Raw genomic sequence first — 26,016 nt, 5'->3', positions numbered from 1 at the left:
GGTCTAACAGAGACGAAGGCAATCTTTGAAGACAGTGAAGAGGGTCTAAATGCAATATCTTTCTCTTCCACCAATATTAATTTTAAAATGAATTGGATTAAAAAAAAAAATAATAATTAAAAAGTTGTGTGACAAGGGTTCCATCTGGTTTATGATCCCCACCTTAATTTTTTTTAAAAATGTGGTGGTTTAGAATTTCTGTTAAAGTTAGATTTTGATATTATAAAACTTCCCCTGAACTTATCTGATTTTCATGCACAGGCACTGGTTTCATGGAAAATCTTTAACAAACATAACTTTTCACCCCGCAAATACATTCCTTCATTACTTACAAACGTCATTCCTTGTATCTTGAAAATTCGGCTAATAAAGGCATTATATTTTAAATATATTTATTCAATAGAGATGGCATTGTTAAGTTATACTCAGTTTTTAAAAACATATAACTATCCCTTTACAACTAAATATTATGAAAATGTTTTTGATGCCATACCTTCAACCTTACGGACTTTATTACGACACAATTTACTTTATAATTCTATAAGCTATAATGCCTTACCTTCTTTAATTTTTGATGGTAAGGATTTTCTAGGTAATTGTAATAATACAGTTATCTGTAATCGTTGCTTGCCACAATATCACATTTCGAAATCTAAAATGTATTGGGAAGACTTTGGGACCTCTAAACCGATACTTTATAGATTTGCTATTAATAATAAAGTAAATAAAAAAAAAAAATCATTTTTAAATAGTCCTTAGATATTATCCCTGTAATAAATATATCTTTAAATGTAATCCTTGGTTTCCAGTACCTGTGCATTCTATGGTCAAGAAGAGGGAGGTATATGTCATTTATTTGTAATCTGTGATTACACGAAGTCTTTTTGGACTCTTGTTTCATTGTTTATTTTAAGGAAAACCATTTTGACTCTTTTGACATACAGAATATTATCTTTGGTTATGGAGAAACTATCAGTAAGCTATCCAGTTTTGTTAACTGTATTATTCTATTGGGAAAGTTTCATATTCATAAATCAAAATTCACAAACAATAACCCTTCCTTCAGACTTTTCAAACAAGACCTAGACAACTTTGTTCTTTAAATCCGAAAATTACTTACACCCGATCTTTGTTATAATTTAAACACGTTTGCATGTTCTGTTGCTCTTGTTCTGTTTAATTGTTGTATATTGGAACAAATGTTTGTTTGTTTTTTCTCTTGCAATAAAAGAAAAATATATCTTTGATGACATTGATTGATCGTAACAAAAGAACAAAAACAAGCAAAAAATGATAAAACTTATCACAATGGATAGGGGTTGAATTACATATTGAAAGAAAGTCTGTTGTTCTGTACAAATATCCAGCAGATGGCAGTAAACAGAGAACGTGTACGTCATGAATAGTTAACCAACGTCCTAATCTGACGCAACCTCCGCTGTGTGATTCTGTACCCGTGCGAAGGGCAGCGTAGTAATTCCTAATTCGGTTAAACCTTTCAGCTCCCAAACAAAACCAAAAGCAAGGTCCACAGAAAACAGGTAAGAGGCGTTTTTATAACTGCTAACTCTCATCTAAAATACCGGTTTGCATTCAAACAAGCCAGTCAGAGAGTAACTGACGTAGAACTGGACAGGTCAGCCAGAAAGGGGAAATTAATCACACTGCGCCTCTGTAACTTCTGGCAATGTAACCGGCTATTGTTATTGCATGAGTAATTTGGCTTTGTAAATTTTATTTGTACACCATGTTTCGTAAAGTTTATGTATGTTTATGTAAGTAATATACAATGTACAGTGTGTTTTGTAATATTAATGACACGATAATGCGATTAGAGAGTAAATCGGGTCCTTGTGTTTGTGCATTTATATGAGATATTAGCACTAGTATGATATTTTTAGTTATAAATATATACTATATTGAAGGAGAGCTGCTGTTTTCTTTCCAGTTCATCAAAGACACGATGTGTACGCCTGATTTGCACATTGCATTTGTTCAATGATGTACTTGGGAAAAATGTAATTATCTGAGGGTTGGATTTTGCTGAGGGAAGCTTGACTCAGCGTGTAGGAGTCCTTTACTGCGCAAGCGCAATGTTTGTGTGCGCATGCGTGTGTCGCTTAACTCCCCAACCCCCAAACTGTATCGGAGCAGGCGTGTCTCGGTGCTCAGCATGTCAAAGTATAACCCTATAGGGACAGGTTTACTCCACATTGCTGGAATTAAAGTTCGTGTCTAACCCACAAGGTGGGCAGGGGTAGTATGATGTATTTAATATTAAGGCTACATTTATAAGAAACTACGTTTTTGCTTCTGCCCGTATATATTGTGAGAGATTTAAAAGGTAATTTCAAACATAGCTTAGATTGCACAAGGTAGTAAAATGAGACGAGTTCATTTTAAAAAGAGAATCTGTAGATCATTCAATCAATATTTTATATAGTGTCTTTCATAGTGGACCACAATCAGAAAGCACAAAGATCTTCACAACCTGTTACAGGTTTGACAAAGGCAGCCATGAGATCACAAATGGACAGAGCCTCAGAGGTGCACTTGGTGTCGTGTCTCCCAGTCAGTCCCAGCACAGCTCCCCAGTCTGAGTAGGATTGAAGGCTTGGTCTTGATAAGAGAGACAGATTTGAGGATTAGGTCAATTAAATCAGCGTTACATCTGCCAGGGGGAGTGCTGATAGAAATGTACACTCTTAAAAGATGACCCACCCCCTTCCATACCATTTATAGGTAGCCCCCCACCCACCCCCCCCATTCACTGTTTAAAAGTGGACCCTCCTATAGGTAGTTTTCCTCAGGTGTGTTCACTGAATGGGACTGCACTGTTTCACATTGTGAGGAGGCACCACCATTTTTTTGTCAACCAGGACAAGCAGGATTAAGAAAGATTGCACAATCCGAAATGCATTGGAAATAACTGTAATGTAGATTCACTAACAATGCACAATCTGGATGCGTTGGAATTAACTATAATGCAGATTCACTAGCATTGCACAATCTAGATGTGGGGGAAATAACTAAGGAACAATGGACTAAATTCAAATGGGAGAACAAGCACTTAGCAAATTTTAATTATAAATCAAGCATGTGTTCAAATAATAATTCTACTCTGCATGGACTTTATATTGTGCTAAGAACTCTAGTCTGTGATGACTTTGTACAGTGTAGCTTCTGCCTTATGCCCTGACAGATTCAATAACTGGCTCATTTAGTATTTTCCTATGTTGCTGTGTCCTATAACTTGTCATCAAGAGGGTGCATCACTTGTGGTAACCTCAGAATTCCCCTGCAGTCAAAAATATGTGGCAGTGCAGGTCTAAATTGAAAATCTAACCCTCTCTCTAATGCAAGTGTCTCTCAGTAAATGAATGTTGCTCGGTATGAATCTTCTCATTTTACTGAGTTCTCGTGCAGCTTCAGGGAGATGCATGTTCTAATTCAGTCCAGTCTCACCAGTCTATTTCAATTAATTGCAGGTGAAGTTCCTTCACGTCTATCATTGTTTTCATTGATGTCTAAGGAATTGCGTAGCAGTGGGACAGGCTGACTCTTTCTCTTTCTCTATCAGCTGCCATGCGGAGCTTGTTCATGTTCCCCCTGCTCCTGCTCCTGCTCTCTGGCGCCTCTGCGCGCTTCGATGACTTTGACGAAGGTGACGATCTGGTGGAGTTTGACGATAACGACTTTGCCGAGTTCGAGGATGTGAGCGAGGACCTGCCCACCGAGCCTCCAGCACGAACCGTCACCACAGAGGACGATGAGGACGAGGCCACTGTGGAGGTGGAGGACAACCAGGAGGACTTTGAGGACTCTGAGACACCGGTAAGGGGGACAGGGAGAGAGGGGGGAGGCTGAAGGGGGACCATCCGTAGCAGTCGATGGTGAGAATGATTTATAAACGTTTTTGATGATTAATTTTTTTTACAATGATTTTTACCTCTGTCTCTTCTACTTTCCAGGATGAAGACATCTATAAGTACGATGCAGAGGAGTTTGAAGGTTTTGAGAAATCAAACCCTTCATTCAATGACCCCATCAACATCCTCACGGTGGGTACTCCCAGCACTCCTCCAAATATTCAAAAGCCTGTTTGACCAAATATTTTAAACGAATGTTCCTGCTTTAATTTTACTACACACCTTGTCATGTTTTAAATCAACTTTACAAGGGATGTCCTCATTAGAACTCTTCTTCATGTTGGTTCTTCAGAGCTGTCTTTGTTGGACAGCCTCCATTTCAAAGGAAACCCTTAACTCTGCCCTTCCTGCCCCACAAGACAAGCCCACCATGTGTTTGCAGAGTTTGGGGCTGTACAGAGAGGTAGAGATGGACAGTCTGATTATTCAAATTGAGCTCTCCTCAGCAAACCAATGAGGGTCAGTAGTGTTTATTGCACTTATTTACTATTTCAGTTGAAACAATTGAAGAAACAACCGTACAAAGACACTGAGATGTACTGACCTATCCAGAGGTGTGGCAGAAACCCTTTGGATGACACTGTTTCTCTGTGTTCCAGGTGGATGACGCTGTGTGTCTGTGTTTCAGGTGGATGACGCTGTGTGTCTGTGTTCCAGGTGGATGACGCTGTGTGTCTGTGTTCCAGGTGGATGACGCTGTGTGTCTGTGTTCCAGGTGGATGACGCTGTGTGTCTGTGTTTCAGGTGGATGACGCTGTGTCTCTGTGTTTCAGGTGGATGACGCTGTGTCTCTGTGTTTCAGGTGGATGACGCTGTGTCTCTGTGTTTCAGGTGGATGACGCTGTGTCTCTGTGTTTCAGGTGGATGACGCTGTGTCTCTGTGTTTCAGGTGGACGACGCTGTGTGTTTGACTGGCTGTGTGTCTGTATTCTAGGTGGATGACGCTGTGTTCCAGGTGGATGTTGTTGTGTGTCTGTGTTCCGGGTGGGTGACACTGTGTGTTTGACTGGCTGTTTGTCTGTATTCCAGGTGCCCTCTCATCTGCAGAACAGCTGGGAGAGCTACTACATGGAGATCCTGATGGTGACCGGGCTGCTGGCTTACATCATGAACTACATCATTGGCAAGAACAAGAACAGCCGGCTGGCCCAGGCCTGGTACAACTCGCACAAGGAGCTGCTGGAGAGCAACTTCGCTCTCGTGGGTGAGGAAGAGCTGCTTCTACATGGGGCAGGGCTAACACTGTAGGGGCTGGGCAGGGCAATGAAGCAGGGCAATGAAGCAGGGCAGGGCATGTGTGGAGTGAAATACCTGTCAAAAATGCTTGTGTGTGTATAAAAAAAATTGTGTACATGTAAAATGCATTTGTACACTTGCAAAAGATTGTGTAGTCGTAAAATAAATTAGTTTAAATTTTGTGAAGCTGTGCTCAGCTGTAGCTACACTAACAGGCAAAGCTGTAAGCTGGAGTTTATCTGTTATCGGTAGAAAACTTAATAAAAATGGAAACGCTGCTGATGTTTCTAACAATGTGGTAATAGATTATATGCACACATACAGCTTGACTTTTAAAAGGGGCAAAATAAGAGGAAGGCCTGGATCTACAAGTGATTTAAAACATGATTTGGTCACTGAAGAAGTAGTAAATATAATTTATATAAAACACATTGTGTATCCACTTTTACAGCCTTTCAAATATTGAAATAGTTATTAGGTTTCATTAATCTGGTTTTAAAAATCATTAAAAAAACTAGTAGTTCTTACTTTGCCCCTGTTGAAAATCATGCTAATACTGTACACATGTAAGCACCCAGAGACACACATACCTGATTTAATACAAGCAATTCATAGAGCGCAGGTTGCATGAAGATATAGATCATATGTGATGATCCTAACACACTTAATAACTTAAATACAATAATTACAGTTTGAGACACTGAAACTGTCTCTAAGTTTAAATCACAAAATAAATATGCTGTATGTGTATGATTTAATATAAAATAATACCTTTTTTGTTGCATATTTCAAAATATATGGTCTGCTGCATGTCAATATATAAAACAAAAAAAATGTAAATAATATTTTTAAATTAATAATTGTAATACATTGCACGGTATTGTACAGTACTGCAAATACGATTCAAGTAGTCTGTTGACAAATAGTCTTGCTGTTCCTCGGTTATTTATGTCTGTTTTATGTACGTTACTCCTAGCCATTTACTTTATCAAATATAAGCAGTTAATAGACAAAGAGAAAAAAGAATGCACAGACTGAATTAGAGGCTACAGTTGTCTTTCTTTTTTTTTATTAGGTATTTCCAGATGACTTAAAACGTTAGTATGTGATTACACTGTTGAATAAGTCTGTTTCATTAGTGTCCTCCTCACTCGCTGTATCTAACCCTATAGATCCAATGTTCGCGGAAGAAAATTGGAACTCGGGGAGCTAATGAAATACCGGAATTAATAATAACCCTTTTTTTTAATAGGCTATTCAGGTCAAGTTTTTAAATAAGGTTCATACCTTCTGTAGATCCTATTTCCATCAGCGTTCAACAAAACACATCAACGTTCGCAAAGTACCAGCTAGCTTGGGAAAATGTGGCTTCCACTTGCAAGATTTTGTTTCATCAAACATGCCACGGACATTGTTAATCAGAAACCAGAACTGCTACACATCATATTCCACATGTAAAGTGTGTATATTGAGATTTCTTTCCTCCGATTTTTTTATCGATGTTTCAATTAAAAACAATTTTGTACCGATTTTATCCTTCTTTAATATGTGTAAAATAAACTCTGGAAATTGTTTTTAAAGATAAAAACCGAAAACGCAGAACGCTACTCAAAATAATGCAACTTTTTAAACAACAGTAAATAATTAGCACTTTACAAAAACGATGTCAGCTTGATCAATGCACCAGTTCAAATGCAATGTGCACGCTAGTGATGTGTGTTTAGCTGCCGTTATTTTCCTTATTTGTTTTCCTTTGTAACACATATTCGAGTAATACGTGTTGCATGCACAGTTACTTAAAAACAACAGAGATACATATAAACTAGTAATGTACATTTATAATAAAAGATGGAACAGTACATATCCAGCTGAGAATGTGCAGTGCAACTGAAATACAGCTCTTCTGCACTTACTGTAAGTGACAGCCAGCGCATGTGTTTAAATACTCGTAGATCGCTGCTTGAGCTTTGCATACAAGTTTTTTTGAGAGTGTGAAATAACTGTCAAATGAGTTGTACATTTGGATCCAATTTTATATTTTACGAACTTAATATTTCTACAATTATATGGAATGCTTTTTGTAGGGACACGTCCCACCATGGAGCCCCCTGTTTAGAGATGTTCTGAAGCCAGGCTGCGGGGGCGGAGGTGCTCTGGGGACCTGTTTCGCTCTACAGTAACAGTGTGTGCATCTGTGTTGCAGGGGATGATGGAACGAGCAAGGAAGCGCTGAGCACTGGGAAGCTGAACCAGGAGAATGAACACATTTACAACCTGTGGTGCTCTGGGCGGGTGTGCTGTGAGGGCATGCTCCTCCAGCTCAAGGTATTACATCTACAACCTGTGCTGTGAGGCATGCTCCTCCAGCTCAAGGTATTGTATCTAAAACCTGTGCTGTGAGGCATGCTCCTCCAGCTCAAGGTATCACATCTAAAACCTGTGCTGTGAGGCGTGCTCCTCCAGCTCAAGGTATCACATATACAACCTGTGCTGTGAGGCATGCTCCTCCAGCTCAAGGTATTGCATCTAAAACCTGTGCTGTGAGGCATGCTCCTCCAGCTCAAGGTATCACATCTAAAACCTGTGCTGTGAGGCATGCTCCTCCAGCTCAAGGTATCACATCTACAACCTGTGCTGTGAGGCACGCTCCTCCAGCTCAAGGTATCACATCTAAAACCTGTGCTGTGAGGCATGCTCCTCCAGCTCAAGGTATCACATCTAAAACCTGTGCTGTGAGGCATGCTCCTCCAGCTCAAGGTATCACATCTACAACCTGTGCTGTGAGGCATGCTCCTCCAGCTCAAGGTATCACATCTACAACCTGTGCTGTGAGGCATGCTCCTCCAGCTCAAGGGATCACATCTAAAACCTGTGCTGTGAGGGCATGCTCCTCCAGCTCAAGGTATCACATCTAAAACCTGTGCTGTGAGGCATGCTCCTCCAGCTCAAGGTATCACATATACAACCTGTGCTGTGAGGCATGCTCCTCCAGCTCAAGGTATCACATCTACAACCTGTGCTGTGAGGCATGCTCCTCCAGCTCAAGGTATCGCATCTAAAACCTGTGCTGTGAGGCACGCTCCTCCAGCTCAAGGTATCACATCTAAAACCTGTGCTGTGAGGGCATGCTCCTCCAGCTCAAGGTATCACATCTAAAACCTGTGCTGTGAGGCATGCTCCTCCAGCTCAAGGTATCACATCTACAACCTGTGCTGTGAGGCATGCTCCTCCAGCTCAAGGTATCACATATACAACCTGTGCTGTGAGGCATGCTCCTCCAGCTCAAGGTATCACATCTAAAACCTGTGCTGTGAGGCATGCTCCTCCAGCTCAAGGTATCACATCTAAAACCTGTGCTGTGAGGCATGCTCCTCCAGCTCAAGGTATCACATATACAACCTGTGCTGTGAGGCATGCTCCTCCAGCTCAAGGTGTCACATCTACAACCTGTGCTGTGAGGCATGCTCCTCCAGCTCAAGGGATCACATCTAAAACCTGTGCTGTGAGGGCATGCTCCTCCAGCTCAAGGTATCACATCTAAAACCTGTGCTGTGAGGGCATGCTCCTCCAGCTCAAGGTATCACATCTAAAACCTGTGCTGTGAGGCATGCTCCTCCAGCTCAAGGTATCACATATACAACCTGTGATGTGAGGCATGCTCCTCCAGCTCAAGGTATCACATATACAACCTGTGCTGTGAGGCATGCTCCTCCAGCTCAAGGTATCACATCTACAAGCTGTGGTGCTGTGAGATGCTCCTCCATCTCACTGCTTTGCCAGGGCAGGACCCTCAAATCTCACAGCAGACCTGGCTGGTTAAGAATCCATTTGCTGGAATCTAGAGAATTGAAAGCCCAGAGGAGATGAAGTGGAGGATTAAAAATGAAGCAGTAACTCGGAGAAAAGAAACTCAAACTGTGATATTGGCATGCATGATAAATGAAGTACATTCAGAGTTGGGTCAGGAAAGCATTAGGTGTGTGTTCAGTGTACAGTAGTACCACATTGAATTACCTCTCTGAACTGTGTGTTGCAGTTTCTGAAGCGCCAGGACTTGCTGAATGTACTTGCCAGAATGATGAAGCCAGCATGTGATCAAGTGGTACGTACCTCTGACTGGAATTGATGATCTATTATTGATATTGATTGGTTTCTCAGACCCTGGTGTAAGAACAATTGCTAAAGTATGGCTGGCTTAATTAGGAAAGGAAAGGGGTTAAATGAATTAGATGAAAAAAAGGAGATAATAACAACAAAGCAAGTTTATTTTACAGAAAGTCCACAACTGTACTGTAGATCCTGTTCCTTTTATAGGCAGATTTCCAGTAGTTTTCCACAGAATCATGATCAGAACCCCAGCTCACTAGGCATCACACCATGGGTCTTGTTACCTCACATGTCCCATACATTGTTATTTATTAGGACTTCGTACCATTACATTCTGTGTATTCTACTGAGAAGCTTTGTAACCTCAAGGCCATACATCCTTAGCACATAAACTCCCTAAAAGTTCTCAGATTTCAGTTTCACATACAGATGCAATATTTCTGGTTAGCTTGTCTTAAATGACAAGTTGGTTCCATAAGGTAATGTTAATTTGTCAATGAGATGTTGCTACACTGGTGAGGACTAATCTTGGAATAGACAGTGTGATTTTAGGTAAATATCCCAAAAATAGTGTTGATCGTGGTCATTGAAACAAGACATGGGGAAGGTTGCAGAATGCGGTTCCAATTAACTGTAATTTTTCCTTCTTTTCCTAGCAAATCAAAGTAACACTGAATGATGAAGATATGGACACGTTTGTGTTCGCTGTTGGTACGAAGAAGGCAATGGCCCGGATGCAGAAGGAGATGCAGGACCTGGTAGGTGGAGTGAGGGAGGGACAGAAAACACTTTCCCAGAAACCTGTGTGTGTGTCTGTGTCTGTGTCTGTTATAAATGTACATATCCTCTGTATCAGCCAGTCTTCACCTGGAATGCTGCACTTAAACTCATAAAGTCAAATATTACATACACACAGTTGTAGTCAAAATATAATTTCTAGAAATTTCGCAAAAACAAAGAATTGTAGGAAAAATCTTTTGTAGCAAAAGTTTGGCCTTTGTGGATGAGGAAAAAGTTACAAGAATGTCTACAATTGTTTATTTCAGCAGTTTGTTTGCAAAACTCCAAAATGTTAATTCAAAAGTATTCATACCCTTTGATACTATGATAATAGTATCTACAAGGTGCTAGAAATTTCAATATGATAATGCAGAACCTAATTCTAGAAAATGCTGGATTGTAGGTGCAGAAAATGATTTATTGTGAAAAAAGGTCATTAAAAACAATTCATTTAATTTCTAAAACATATTGTGAAATTTTTAACTCATAGAAAAACAGACATATTTCACCCGTAGGTTTCCTCAGTGTTTTCAGTTGACAAAAGGCAGCATTTCCATATTTTTGTCATTTTAATATCAACCCTAACTGATGCAATAACAAAGCATTTTGCAAAGAAATTCCTTCCTGTTTGAGAATATATTTATAGCTAGAAAGCCTGTCTATTCTAGTGTAGAGCACAAAAAGCAAAACTGGCTATATTTGTAAAGTTGATTATATATAATACACATGATTAGTTTTTCTTCACCTAGTCACACAGTGTTTGTGTTTAGAAAATAAACATCAAGACTTGTGTATTATCTGTTGCCTGTAGGCATTTCATTTGATGTTTCATTAAGTTTTTTACAATGCAGGTAGTTCTGTAGGTAGTTTATACATGTGTAATTGTGATATTCATAAGAGTAGGTAAAGATAAACCCCTATATTCTGATGCTTAAAGAATATTGCAACCAGGTTTCATCACAATCAGAGTAGTTGTTCTCTGGATTCAGTTCCCGGTGTTTTACAATCAAGTCCTGAGGACACATTAACAGTCCAGTTTTTTTATCCAACCAGCACATAATAATTTATTTTAAAATCTGCACTGCTTTGAGTCCCATTTAAAACACTTGCATGTTCTTGGACCTAAACAGGGAATTCTTCATTGTACTGCGTGCACCACCAGTCTATTTACAGAACTCATTTATCTGTTGACATTCCATCACAGTTAGGTTTTTAGAAATTTTAAATTTACTGCTTTGTTTTATATCTTGAGCTAATAATATGTATTGTCTGTGTACCTGCTGTATGGGTATGTATTGAACTTTGCTGTGTTTTTGTTACTGTGTTTTGTATTGTACAGTGCTTTGAGATGCTCTGCATTTAGGTGTGATATAAATTAAAGGATGTTGTTGTTGTTATTATTACTGTACAGTATTTCATGATTCATACTAATGATTACCTACATCTTTAAAGTGTCTGAAATGAACATCAGAAATTGTGAAACTTCAAAGGATGTGACAGAGCCACAGATCGGATGTATAGGAAAACAGTATTTTTAAATGGAGAAAAGTTGCAAAATGTTTTTATATTTTATATTATTTCTTTTTATATTATTTCTCTATTATTTATTTAGCCAACAAAAAGGCTGTCGTTAATCACAACTATTGTTCGCCTCTTCAAAAAAAAAAAAAAATTAAGTTTTTTACAAATTTTTGACAAAAATTCACTGTTCAACTAGTAAATGTATTCTGAAATTATGAATTAATTTTCTATTAAACAAGCATGTGGCCACTCTGCCACTACACTATATGTTTTTATTATTAGCAATTAAATAGTAAGAGAGGTACCTCACACTGCTGCCCCAGGAAGTGCTGTCCTGTCTTGGGCAAACCTCTCCTGAGGACTCGGCGGTAGCTGTCCACATTCCTTTTTCATCAGATTATTTATTTTTTCGCAAGAATGAAAGAACCTCACGAAAGTAGATCCCCCCTCATAACAAAATAAATTCAATTCTAAATTATTTTTCGCCAGAGTACTTCTATTTTTACCAGAACAGATTCTTTTTTCGTGAGATTTTTTTTATTTTTCATGAGTCGAGTGGTGAAAAAATATTTAAAAAGATAAAATAACACATTTCCCACTCACAAAATGAAAAGACAATGTTATGGTCAATCTTATGGAGTCCCAATGACATATACTAGAGATATAGGATTTTCAGGCAGTTTCAGGTTTTCTTTTTTTAAAACTGAAAACAAAATGCCCGCCTCACGAACAAAGATTTTTTTCTGATGAAAGATGATTAGACCCTCGCAAAAAATATTTTGTCGTGACACAGTCCTCTTTTGAGATCAAACCTCTAACTGCAAGAGCTCTACTGAGCATACTCGGAACCAAAATTTAAAACCCATATAACTCAGGAACAGATTTTGTTTTTCACCAATCCAGAAAAAGGCACTATTCTAGGCCAATCCCCTGGTACCCTACAATTGTCGAACAAAAATTCCAAACCGTTTTGGAGCTGCAGCGTGTAAAATGTGTAAATAGTATGTTTGATATGATTTGCCTATGAAATTTAAACATGAAATGGAATGAAGCAAGGTGAGAGTGGTCTCCTGTAACAGCCACCCCTAATCCATCTGAGCATGTCCCTGTCTGGCTGTTCTCTCCCCAGAGTGAGTTCTGCAGTGACAAGCCCAAATCAGGGGCGAAGTATGGGCTTCCAGAGTCTCTGGCGATCTTGTCTGAGTTGGGAGAGGCAACTGAGGGAGTTATGGACAACAAGGTGAGGCTAAAACACAGTAAAGGCAGGGGGGGGTGGTACAAACAGCTAATATAATACAATTACAGTTTATCTGTTTTTTTTAACAGCTACCAAATTCATTGTTATCTTTCAGATGGTGCATTTCCTCATCAACCATGCCGACAAAATCGAGTCTATCCATTTCTCGGACCAGTTCTCCGGTCCAAAAATTATGCAAGAGTACGTGAGTTTGCTCTCTGTCCTCAGCTCAGTATAGCCAGACCTGCTTCAGACTGTGGCACCTGCAGAGATTGTGGGTGCTGCATCTCAGGGTCTAGAACTTTCACCTTTGGGACTGCACATTTCTGACAGTGGAGGCATTTGCTCCTAATGTCACACTTGCACACTTATCTAGTGCACTGGCCACCCGACTGCAGCGCTCTTGATATCACACTGGTGCACAATACAGTCCTTTCCACACACTGAAGGGAGGTGTTTGATATGGTGCACAATACAGTCCTCTCCACACACTGAAGGGAGGTGTTTGATATGGTGCACAATACAGTCCTGTCCACACACTGAAGGGAGGTGTTTGATATGGTGCACAATACAGTCCTCTCCACACACTGAAGGGAGGTGTTTGATATGGTGCACAATACAGTCCTCTCCACACACTGAAGGGAGGTGTTTGATATGGTGCACAATACAGTCCTCTCCACACACTGAAGGGAGGTGTTTGATATGGTGCACAATACAGTCCTGTCCACACACTGAAGGGAGGTGTTTGATATGGTGCACAATACAGTCCTCTCCACACACTGAAGGGAGGTGTTTGATATGGTGCACAATACAGTCCTCTCCACACACTGAAGGGAGGTGTTTGATATGGTGCACAATACAGTCCTCTCCACACACTGAAGGGAGGTGTTTGATATGGTGCACAATACAGTCCTCGCTACACAGTGAAAGGGAGGTGATTTGATCTTGTGAACAATACAGTTCTCTTTACACACTGAAGGGGAGGTGTTTGATCTGGTGCACAATGCAGTCCTCTCTACACACTGAAGGGGAGATGTTGCTCTTGTGCTCAATGCAGTCCTCTCTACACACTGAAGGGGAGATGTTTAATCTCTAAAGGATGGTGTGCCAACTGTCTTTGTACTTGATTTTCTTTTTCCTTTTCAAAGGGAGGGTCAGCCTTTAAAGCTGCCAGAAACTAAGAAGACTCTTTTGTTTACATTTAACGGTAAGACATTGATTAGTGAAGCTCATATTTCAGATCTGTGGGATCAGTGTATACAGGCTGTGCATTTTACACAACATTTTTACAGATATGTAGTTACTGTTTGTGTTTCACAATCTGGGGAAGAACTATACGTCTCTCTGTGTCACACATATCATGAAGTGCTGATTCCATTGTGATGAAACTTGGTTCAGACATTCTTAAGCATAAGTGATAAGGAGGGGGGGGGGGGGGGTGTAGTCACCTGGATTAAATCATCTGGTTATTTGCATTAGATTTTTATTCAGATATGATGGACGTCAAATGTTTGTGTAAAATGTGTATTGCTTTTCAACAGTATAGTATTTACTAGGCTTTTATATAAATATGTCTGTTGGAGGCCCTGACTCCATCCAGCTGCTTACCCGTGTGTGTGTGTGTGTGTGTGTTTGCTGCTCCAGTGCCTGGGATGGGTAACACTTCCCCCAAGGACATGGAAGCCTTGCTGCCCCTGATGAACATGGTCATCTTCAGCATCGACAAGGTCAAGAAGCTGCACCTCAACAGAGAGGTAAGACTCGCAGGCTCAGACACACTGCAGTAAACAGCCTTGTAGGTAAGACTCGCAGGCTCAGACACACTGCAGTAAACAGACTCCTTACAGAGAGGTGAGACTCGCAGGCTCAGACACACTGCAGTAAACAGACTCCTTACAGAGAGGTAAGACTCGCAGGCTCAGACACACTGCAGTAAACAGACTCCTTACAGAGAGGTAAGACTCGCAGGCTCAGACACACTGCAGTAAACAGACTCCTTACAGAGAGGTGGGCTCGCAGGCTCAGACACACTGCAGTAAACAGCCTTGTAGGTAAGACTCGCAGGCTCAGACACACTGCAGTAAACAGACTCCTTACAGAGAGGTGGGCTCGCAGGCTCAGACACACTGCAGTAAACAGACTCCTTACAGAGAGGTGGGCTCGCAGGCTCAGACACACTGCAGTAAACAGACTCCTTACAGAGAGGTGGGCTCGCAGGCTCAGACACACTGCAGTAAACAGACTCCTTACAGAGAGGTAAGACTCGCAGGCTCAGACACACTGCAGTAAACAGACTCCTTACAGAGAGGTAAGACTCGCAGGCTCAGACACACTGCAGTAAACAGACTCCTTACAGAGAGGTGGGCTCGCAGGCTCAGACACACTGCAGTAAACAGACTCCTTACAGAGAGGTAAGACTCGCAGGCTCAGACACACTGCAGTAAACAGACTCCTTACAGAGAGGTAAGACTCGCAGGCTCAGACACACTGCAGTAAACAGACTCCTTACAGAGAGGTAAGACTCGCAGGCTCAGACACACTGCAGTAAACAGACTCCTTACAGAGAGGTAAGACTCGCAGGCTCAGACACACTGCAGTAAACAGACTCCTTACAGAGAGGTGGGCTCGCAGGCTCAGACACACTGCAGTAAACGGCTTGCTTGCTACCTGCCTTGATTTGTACGCCACACTTTAGCCTCTAACCAAGCATTCTGTTGGTCTTTTAAAACTGATTTCACTAGAGACTCAGGCAGCGTTTTAAATAGTGTGTAGTGGATGGTAGATGAAAGTGTGTCTGGGGTGTTGTCACATCTGGCTGTGGGCTGGTTGGGACCTGGGAGAATGCTCTGTGGTGGAAGAGCTGGCCAGTCTAGGCTGACTGTCCCTCTTAATTTGGTCCAGGGAAAGCAGAAGGCTGAGAAGAACAGGGCTCGAGTGGAGGAGAACTTCCTGAAGCAAACCCACGGTCAGAGACAAGAGGCAGCACAGTCCCGCCGCGAAGAGAAGAAGAGAGCTGAGAAAGAGAGGATCATGAGCGAGGAGGACCCTGAGAGACAGCGCCGCCTAGAGGTAGGGTAAAATGCTTCAGTGGAAAGGAGCAGGACCATGACTTTCTATGAAAGCTGGAGTGTACATGAGCTGTGATCAATCCTGTGCTTACTTCCTTCTGTCAGTAGGGGCACTGTGCTGTCCTGAGACCTGATATCTTTTTTTATTCTCACGGCGGGGGCATGACGACATTGTCTTAAAAAAATAAAAAAAATGTACAAGACAAAACACAATCAGTAACTTTTTGTAATAATCAACTATTGATTCTTCATAGCAGATGTTACTAAGTGTATCTGAACGTGCAGGAACATAGAGACATCTGTCTGTACTTACAACTTACATTTGTCCATCTGCATGTCTTTCTGTCCTGCAGGAGGCAGCACAGCGCAGGGAACAGAAGAAGATTGAAAAGAAACAGATGAAGATGAAGCAGATTAAAGTGAAGGCCATGTAGCCCGAGCCAGCTGCACGTCGCTGGGACTGCCTCCACTTCCATTGAAAACGGTGGAGCCTCTGCAACTGGCCTCACTAACCCTGCTCCCCATGAGCCTTTCCAGTTAACCATGCCTGATGACTTGCTCTGTGCACAATGCTTCAGTTCAGTGTGAAGATTTACATTTTGAACCCAATATGAACAAGACTAGATTTAGTAGTACATGAGTGTGATACTTCTATGGGCTCTCTCTATAGTTCCTGTAATATCAATGTGTGCTTTCATCTACACAAGCTCCTATTATCCACTCTGTTTCGTGCAGCTCCTGCTGTTGACAGCTGTCATGTGGGAGTGGGGTGGAATACTTTACTGTTTCAGAAGTTTGGAATGGAGTCCTGGGACAACTCCACTATAGGGTATCTCTCTCTCTCTCTCTCTTGCGCTCTCTCTCCACTCTGTATCACACTTCAGTGTCTGTACATTGCAGGTAATGTTTCACAGGTAAGAGTGGGGATTACTTTGATAAACTGGGGAGGGTTGGTATAAGATTTCCAAAGCTGTATTTCCATTTTGTTTTTAATTTGTTATGCATTCTGGACAGGATGTGTATATAGAACTATGTTGGTTCTCAAGCAATAGTGACCTTTGGTTTTATGGAACCCACATGTTAAGCTATTTGTGTACCTGCTTAAAACTTAAATAAAACACTTGTATGTTTGTACATGTGTGCATGTATATTGATTTCAGGGGAGGTGTGTGCTAATAATAACATTGGAAGCTGCTGTTTATGCATTGTGATTTAGCTGCCTGTTCATTTCTATCTTGGTTGGATTGACTCTGTGCATTTTAAATACTCAAGCTTACTTAATTCCTGGATGATGGATAGTTGCAGTCTGTGTAGACAGTACAAAGGGCAGTGAAGAATGTAAGCCATTTCAAAACCTGTGATTTTTGCTGTCTAATTTATACAGAAGTTAATGAACATGAGTCTGTGTGTAGAAGTGTAAGCGCTGTGTGGGATTCCTAGGGTTCTCTTCCAGAGGGGCAGACTCTCGGCTTCATGCGCTCTTTCTATGATTCAGCCAAAAAGATGATTTGTAGTCCTTGTAATAAAGTAATGTTAATGAATCTGTAGGCACATTGGAAATGCAAAAGCTGTAACTAATGTAAAGTAATTGTAATAGTTGGAATTTGAATTAAAGTTTTTTTTTTTTTTTCTTTTCTGAATAGATTGCTGTTTGTTATGATTTTAAGTAGACACTACAAATATAACCCTCACTATACTCGGCACATTGCACATGGATTCTCCAGAACAAAAAAAAAACAGTCCAAAACATACTTCCATTGCACAAAGTATCCAGAATCCGAAAAGTTCTGACCAGATTGCAGGGATTGCAGGGCACCTTCGTCTTGAACAGCCTTCTGCCAGCCAGTCCCAGGCCTACCTGGACTGTTTTAGGTTTGATCACTTTGTAAGTGAGGAGGAAGGAGAGTCTTGTAGGTGATTGTTTGAAGCACAGGAACTGGTCACATTACACTAAACCTGTAGTACATATCTCTCCACAGTGGAAATGGCTGATAGTCTATACTTTGCAGCTCTGTACAGTCCCCACTCTTCACAAGCTGCAACTGCAAAAAACACAAGTTAGAGAGAGACTCAGGGATGCTCAGACAAGGGGATACAATTCACAATAAATCGCAAAAGCAAGAGCATTACACCTGCCAGTGGAATAAGCAAGACAGGTGCAATTCAAAAACCCTATTTGCTCTGCACAAACAGCATCTGCAAAAGCATAACAGAGAACAGTGAGTAAGGGATGCTGAGAGACAAGGAGGTGATAAACAGTAAATGGGAGTCAAAAAGAGTTATATTAAGAAATAAAGCTTAAGAATAAATGCAATACTTGATTCTGGGGCCGCTGCCAGACCAGTATACAATATTTGAAACAATTCCAAGGTGTAGAATAACAGTAATTTGTGGTTATAAGAATAAACAGCTCTATTTGGTGTATGAAAGCTTTTGTGGCAACTGCATCTGGTTATTTTGAGTAAATGGACAAACAACTGATTTTAAACTGACTCAAGAATGTTTACTTATTGCAGCTTCCAACTCACTTTAAAGCACAGTGTCTATTACAAATCTCTGCCTCTCCCCGACCTTGAACCTTAGCAATAATAAGCATGGTAATAACTCTACACTACCTGATAACTGGCAAGCACAAGCACATTGATTGCACTATTTGTGTAATGGCTATGCATACAACATAACAGCATCCATATAAGACATGCGTTTCTGCTTATAAAATACACTACAAAATCTTCCATGTCATCACATATAATTTATTATTATTATTATTATTATTATTATTATTATTATTATTATTATTATTATTAATAATATATATATATATATATATATTATATATAATAATAATCTTGTTGACTACTGAGTTTAGGTAGGGGATAATAATGCATAATTATGTCTACGTTGTCACTGGGACAAAAGCAAGCTTAATCACAGGGTAGATGGTTGGGTGTTTGTGTGGAAAGTCACATACACTCAACCTATTCTACTTTCACAGCTACAGTTCCCTAAAACTGCAACATTTGGCAGTTTGCGGTTACTTCTCCTTTTTACTAGACAGCTAGACAATTCTTTATATAGTAATTGTTTTGCTAAAGCCTATATGGTAGAAAAAACAACAGGTCTTGGAAAAGTAACTTGTACTTTTTCATTATGCAAGTAGCTAATACTCTGCCATGTGCCATTTTCTACTACACACCCTTGTCCCGGTCTTATTCAGTTCCTCCTGTATGTGGTGCAAAGCTGTCATTAATTGTTTGTGGTGTACTGTCTCCAGCCAGGCAAGATCCTGGTTGATGAGGATACTTGCATTCATGTTGGGGGTAGGGTAGATTGTTAGATGGCCAATTTGTACAATGCCTTTGTCTTTAGAACACATACTCAACAGCATTTTGCAAGTTTCTACCCTATTCCCGATTATCATGCTACCGGCAGAGGTCGCCACACACTAAGTACCATTTCTAGTTTGTGCACATTTTCACATACATTTAAATAGAATACTTTTGCAGTAAACATAATATTAGAGGAGTTAGTACTACCTAAGTGATCACACACAATATTTACACCAAATTCAATACATTCTGCATTTCGAAGATGTACAGTGTTACCACATACGGTGTTCCCCACCCATGCTACATCTGGAACATAAAAACTCCAACACTTTCGACCCTAATGGCCTTGCCTGCCGGCTCTATCCCCACCATGTATGATACAGTTATTGTAAAACATAGTCCTTTACATCATTCAGTATTAGTTACAATGTTATCCTTCAGAAGGGTTACCACTGGGTATCCGTTCTTCTCTCCAAGCAATGTGTCCCAGCTTGCCACACCCATGGCAATTGCCTGCAAAGCGCACAGCACACACAGAGGCTTTGTCTGGTCCCCCCCCCCCCCCCCCCCCCCCCCCCCCCCCCCTTTCTCATTTAGCCTGTTTTATTTTGTCCCTGCCCAATTCATAATATCGTCATATATCTCCCCTGGATTAACTCCAACCTCTAATGCTTTTTGCAAATGCGGACCGAGACAGCTCAAAACTGTCTACACAAATACCTGGTCCTCCTCTTTTGGCCCCGGGAGTCCAGAATAATCCTTGTATGCTTCCTATTTACGTATCTCATATTCCTGTGCTGATTCTCCCTCTTTCTGTCTAACCCCCGTTATTCAAGGCCAGTCAATACGAGTGTTTCTTTTATCATTTGTGACCGAGTTGTCGGTCCAGGATTCAGGTAAGAGTTGGCCCAGCTCCCCCACTACACCCTCCTTTACCAGCCTCCCCCCTGGCTCTGCTGCCCGCTCTACCTACTTTACCACCTTCATTATCACCATCACTTTCTTGGTTCTTATCCCAATCATCCCAATCATCCCAATCTGTGTATCTGGCTGCTTCTGCCTCTAATAGATCCCAATCAACATCATCATCTTTCAAAGCCTTCCTACTTCCAATGCCTGCTACTCTATACACTTTCCTTGCCATTTTTTTTAGCTTTAGACAAAAACTCCAGTTGCTCTCTCAACAACGTATTTTCATGCTTTAAAAATGTTCATCCAATGCACTCTCCAGTGCCCCTTGGACATGCAGCAATATGCTACATAAAATTACAATTCCCTTGTCACTCCTATCTTTATTCTGTTTATTCCACCATTCACACTGTTGACTTGGGACCCACTTCAGATCCCAGCCACCTTTGGTCATTTTTTCATACAATTTAGCATTTTTTTCACTCACATACTCAGTTATTCCACTTATACCTTTTCCATTTTGCCACGGACGCACAGGATTAAGGGGGGAGGTAGCCTTTAAGGCCACAAAGGGGGGGGGGGTGGTGACTGGGTACACCCCGTCCCTGTATTATTATTTGTATTTATGACGGCGGAAAAGCTGTGTTTTTATTGTTTGTTTTTTAATTAAGGCTCCAGCCACAGCTTAAAAGAACCTGCTCCAGGCTGATCGAGGCTTTTTTGGAGCCAGAGATATATATTACATACAGTGCTTTATATTATTGTTTTGTTTTATTATTATTTTTACTTGTTTAGTTGTAATTTATATAGTTTTCAGCGAAAGCTAAACATGGTACGTGGAGAGAGACAGCGGGAGTGATGAAGATTTCAAAGTTGGTTCGGAGGATTTCAATACCAGCGACAGTGATGCTGACTGATCACTCGGCGATGATGATGAAGCGGATGTGGAGCCAAGAACAGCAAGGGACTGGATGTTTATTACTGATCCCTACGATGATGCCAGTCCTCAATCATTTGATTTTGCACCTGTTTACACAGATGTGCACCCCGGCATGGAACTTGAGAGTTTGCGTTCTCCATTGGACTGCTTTTTGGCTTTTGTTCCTGAAAAGCTAATCACTTACCTTTGTGACTGTACAAACAAAAGAGCATGCAGCTACTTTACAGGTAAGCCAGCTGCAAACAGGAAATACTATCAAAACACAGTACTGGGTACGGCAATAAAGCAGGCGTCTGCGGCAGCCAGATCCATCACAATGCCTGCGCAAAGTAGCTGTGTACACGCATTTGTGACTATCCCTCCAACACAAGGGAAGCAGAGACTGCAAAAAAGGTGCAGGGTCTGCTACGAAAATGAAAACAAAAGACACAAGAAAAATGTGCAGTGGTTGCAAAGGCAACCCCAGGTTCTGTTGTATTGAACATTTCAATAAATGTATTCTGTGTTGCATGTGGAGTGTGGAGGGTGGAGGGTGGATAGATATTGCTGTTTCTCTATTATTTTAACTTTTTGTAGTGTTGTGACAGGACCGCATCAGAGCCAAAACTGCACTTCAAAATTACATATAAGAAAATAAATTTAAAAAATGTTTAAAAAAATAAAAAAAGGTGCAATAACACAAGTTTGTTTTATTTACATAAATATTTATTAGTTCATAAATGCATCGTTATATATGAAACTGTACATATGATATAGCAAATATCCATTATTAATATCAGCAGAACTGATTTGAATCCAACTGCTCCACAGTGTTTGAAAAAAGTCCCACCTACCAATGCACAGATAAAGATAATCAGATAAATTCTAACATTACATTGCATACTCATGAAAAAAAGCCTGAGAAAACTACAAGATGAATGCTTAATATAGGAAGTATTCAATTTCCCCTATTAGATATCAATTATGCTGCAGTTATGCTTAAGCAATAAATTGCTTCAGATACATTTATGAAACCGTTCCCTTTTCCAGGTATATCAACACTGGACTGTGCTGGATGTTTAGTTAAACACAAACCCTAGAGCTAGGGAAGCAGCTCCAGCTATCATGAGCATGTTTACTCCTAGGGGAATAAATCCATTTCCAGGAGCTGCTTCACAAACTACTTGTAAATTATTCAAAAAAGGCCAGATCGTCAACAAAGTCTTTATCACACGCAGTTTTGGTGGCACATCCCTTCAGCGTTACCATAGGACTAGCTGAAAGAATACAAAAGCACTGAATTATTGACTAACAAAACACTCAATTCCAATGAGCAATGGCAAGCCACAAGCATGAAGTGATTCGCACGACAGCACCCACAAATACACCAGTGATGTTTATTGCACAAAAACATCCAGAATCCTAGCACCTAAAAGCATTATAAAGCAGGCCAGGGTTGTTGTGAGCTAATGGTGAAGACACAAATCTTTATCTGCTTGCCTTGTGGGTGAATCAGTTATACAGGAACGCACAGTGGCATGTGTAATGACACACAACAAAAACACATCACTGTAGTTCAGCAAATTCATCTTGAATGAAAGTGAAATGAGTTTTGTAGTTCAGCCAAAGCATCTTTACAAAAGCAAGTTTCTGTCTTCCCCTTTTCTGTCTATGAAGATTTTTTATTGTAAAGTACAGCATTAGTGAAGCACGATATTTTCTGGACCGTTCGTGACCTTTTGTGTTTCCAAACATGTAGTTGTAACATTTGGTAAAAAACATTTAGTCTATCAGATAAGCTTTTCGTACCCTTTTTGACGGTTTACTGACTAGGAAAATTTCACGAGGGTTAAAGTTTCCCGTTTGGCAAGCAACGCAAACCGTCGTCGACCACTTGAGGTCAGTTTTTTTGCGAAAACCCCTATTTTCCTTTTGGTAACAAAATTTAGAAGTGTTATTTTTCGAGTCGAGTAAAATTAACTTCATGAGAGTTGTGTCTTCTCTTTCTGTGCTAATGGACCACGATTATAGCGTCTTGTGACACTAAGGACTAGACACAAGTCTGTCAACTGGTACCACAGGGGCACATGGTGATGACCGTGTACTTCTGTCCCAGAAGGGTAAGGTCAGTTACCCCCTGAGTTGAACTTTTTTGTTGTGTCCTTTAAAGTCCTTAATTTCTCCGGTCCTAAATGTTAGTCCAGGAATAGGAACAGAGAATTATCCTCACTCTTAAAGGAGGAAAAAACCTCCCCGTTTTGGAGGATGCTATATCCTACACTAATTGTGTGAAAAACGTTCTTTTTGCAAAGAAGAGGTGTAAATTACACAATTTTCTATTTCCATAAGAGTAACACCTCTATTGTGTGTGTGTGTCGAGTCATCCACAGGAGAATAGGAGTACTCTTATCTCATGAAGGAGAAAATTCTGGTTACCCCAAAGGGGGTCCTTGAACCCAGGCTACACTCGAGAAGCGACGGTCGGGGACCTCCTGGCTCGGGTTTGGTGAGCCGCAAACGGGGGCGTCCGTGCGTCGCCAGGCACGTCTCGCTACTGCTCTTCATCAGGGATGCCGAAAGGGAGTCCCTTTTACGGCTTTCCCTCATTTAAAATGTGCATAATTAAGTGTGTGATCAGGTCAAAATTCACAATAGACCAGTCATCTACGACGAATAATCTTTAAGACTATTAGAAATTTGTTATAAACAATAATAGTTGCTAAAACAACGATTGGTGGGAACCAATTCTGAAATTACGTTTAATGCAAAACCTTTTAACTGTGACCGTACGGCGAAACACTGTGAAAAACGTTTTGCAAAGGTACCAATGTCTTACTCATCCTTACGTGTTACCAATGCGTAAAGTCAGAGGGACATCTCCAGTATATGTCATAACATAAGTGAATACCCCTATGTTATAACGATTGCAGATCTAATTTATCTAGATTATCTGCGAGACGCTCTAAATATAGACTGATTGAATACACATTGTACCGTGGTTTGACAATATTATACAGATTGAATTAGTCAAGTGTTTTCTTGAAAGAACACTCACCTGGAAGTGGACACTATACAGGATATGCACAGAAAATTTTACTTTTACTTGGCAAGCGTTTTAAGCTGCTCGCTAAAATGTCGACCTTTACCGCTGGACCGAATTTTAAAAAATTAGACAGCGATTTTTAAAAATTTGCCTGGTTATTAAACGTAAGGTACCAGCAGTTTACTTTTCTCCAAGGACATTCCAGTAGTCGTAAGTATGAAAAGAGTAGGTTACTGATAACCATATCCTACTGTCATAAAAAAACAAAAAACTCATGTCATCGAATGACTATAATGATATATGAAATTTTTTTTTGTATTTTGTGTAATAATGATCAAATAAAGTAAATAAGTCTACATCAACGCTGATTAAAACGCTTTTCATTGATGGCTTTCGAGAATTTGGTGCGCAACAAGTCACTACACAAAAGAGCTTTCATTCACATATTGAAACAAGTGGCTTTCGAACTTTAAGTGGACAACATTGGTTATTAAAGTCGAATAATTTTGGCTGGGAATAATTGGTTGAAAACCGACCCTTGATTACCCAATATTATTTAGCTGTAGATGACATAAATGAATCGACAACTAAGACATTGATACATGATTGAATTTGTGTCTTGTTTTTTACCATTAAAGAACGCCGGTTGTAAATGGTAATTCGTCTCACGGCACACAACGTGGGACTACAATTTGAGTTCAGAGTGAACTTTGCAGTTAGTACCCTTATGTTAAAGCTTGGGAGTCATTTGAAACGTGAGTTATCGACCGGCGTCCAAACTTCGAACCCTGTAAACAAATGTTTAAATATGCCGTTTTTTGGACATTTGTTTACAATTTTATACGACATAAAAAAAATGAGAAGTTAAAAAAAAAAAAAATGTACGTGTCAATTATTTGACATTGTACTATCTTTACTGTAATAATTTATGCAGTCATTTAAAACTTCTTGAAAAAATATATATTATAAAAATGTAAACAAGTGTACGTTTTTCACTTTACTGGAAAAAGGAACACTGAATACCGTTGGTACTTTATTTATTATATTTTCGTGATATTTAATTTTACGTCTGGTCACTTTGTTATTAAATAAGAAATGCAGAGTGTAAAACACGACTTTCGGTCATGAATCTACTCTCACACAATTGCTGAAGACTTGTACTTGCTGTTCGGGAGTGTAAAGACTGTGAACAGGTCTCCGTCAATTGACAGTCCAGAGTTTTGTTTGTCGAAAAAAAAACAGGTTTTATTTACAGCGTGTTAAATGACTGTCTTGGTCATGACAGAATATTAGTAACGTCCTGGTCATCGTCGAACAAACGTTTACCAAACCGTCGAGCGGCTTGTTTGCAAATGGTTTGCATGCTATGCCCTTTTACACCCACAATAATAGACTGAAGGTTTTTAAACTATTAGTTTAAAAGCATAACCCTAATCGTATTTGTTAATTAAATGAATAATCAATAATATTTTAACCGAACAAAAATTGGCTCAAATTTTCTGTTTGAGTTTAAGACTTTTTCTAAAACTTCGTACGAAACCGTTTACGTGCTTGTTTGGCAAATGCTCGAACTTTGTACGAGACAATTTTGGTGTTTCAAAAGTTTATAGATAAATCCTGAACGTGCGTATCTTTGGAATTTCATTCTTCAATGTCTTTTTTTTTTTGTGAAACCTTTTATTCGTTTTCTTTTCGTGCAGGAATAAAGCACAAGAGATCTTTACAAATCTATAGGCGTCAGTAAAAAGAACTTGACTGAGGTGATATATAATTTATAAATAATAATAATAATAATTAATTAAAGAATCGTCTCCAGGGAATAGGTCCATTGAATGTTGACAATGTACATGTAGTGTCTAACATTTTCAAACTAACGACCTGTCAATTTTGTAAACACTAGCTAAAACATTTGGTGCTATAAGTCATGTCAAGTAACAG

The 26,016-nt window shown here is 40.0% G+C and overlaps 1 protein-coding gene across 1 annotated transcript; it reads left to right on the top strand.

Moving 5' to 3' along the window:
• The first annotated feature begins 1,407 nt into the window (after positions 1–1,407).
• ccdc47 (coiled-coil domain containing 47) lies at positions 1,408–17,509 on the top strand. The gene is made up of 13 exons (XM_041266334.1): positions 1,408–1,541; positions 3,581–3,834; positions 3,972–4,061; positions 4,959–5,133; positions 7,369–7,490; positions 9,202–9,267; positions 9,929–10,030; positions 12,703–12,813; positions 12,926–13,011; positions 13,959–14,017; positions 14,455–14,564; positions 15,712–15,879; positions 16,232–17,509. Exons 2-13 carry the CDS (start codon positions 3,586–3,588, stop codon positions 16,310–16,312), a joined length of 1,419 nt encoding a protein of 472 aa, XP_041122268.1. The 5' UTR covers positions 1,408–1,541; positions 3,581–3,585; the 3' UTR covers positions 16,313–17,509.
• Positions 17,510–26,016: the final 8,507 nt, after the last annotated feature.

This window comes from Polyodon spathula, chromosome 12, assembly GCF_017654505.1.
Source record: "Polyodon spathula isolate WHYD16114869_AA chromosome 12, ASM1765450v1, whole genome shotgun sequence".
NCBI lineage: Eukaryota > Metazoa > Chordata > Actinopteri > Acipenseriformes > Polyodontidae > Polyodon > Polyodon spathula.
This window is presented reverse-complemented; position numbering and strand designations above follow the sequence as displayed.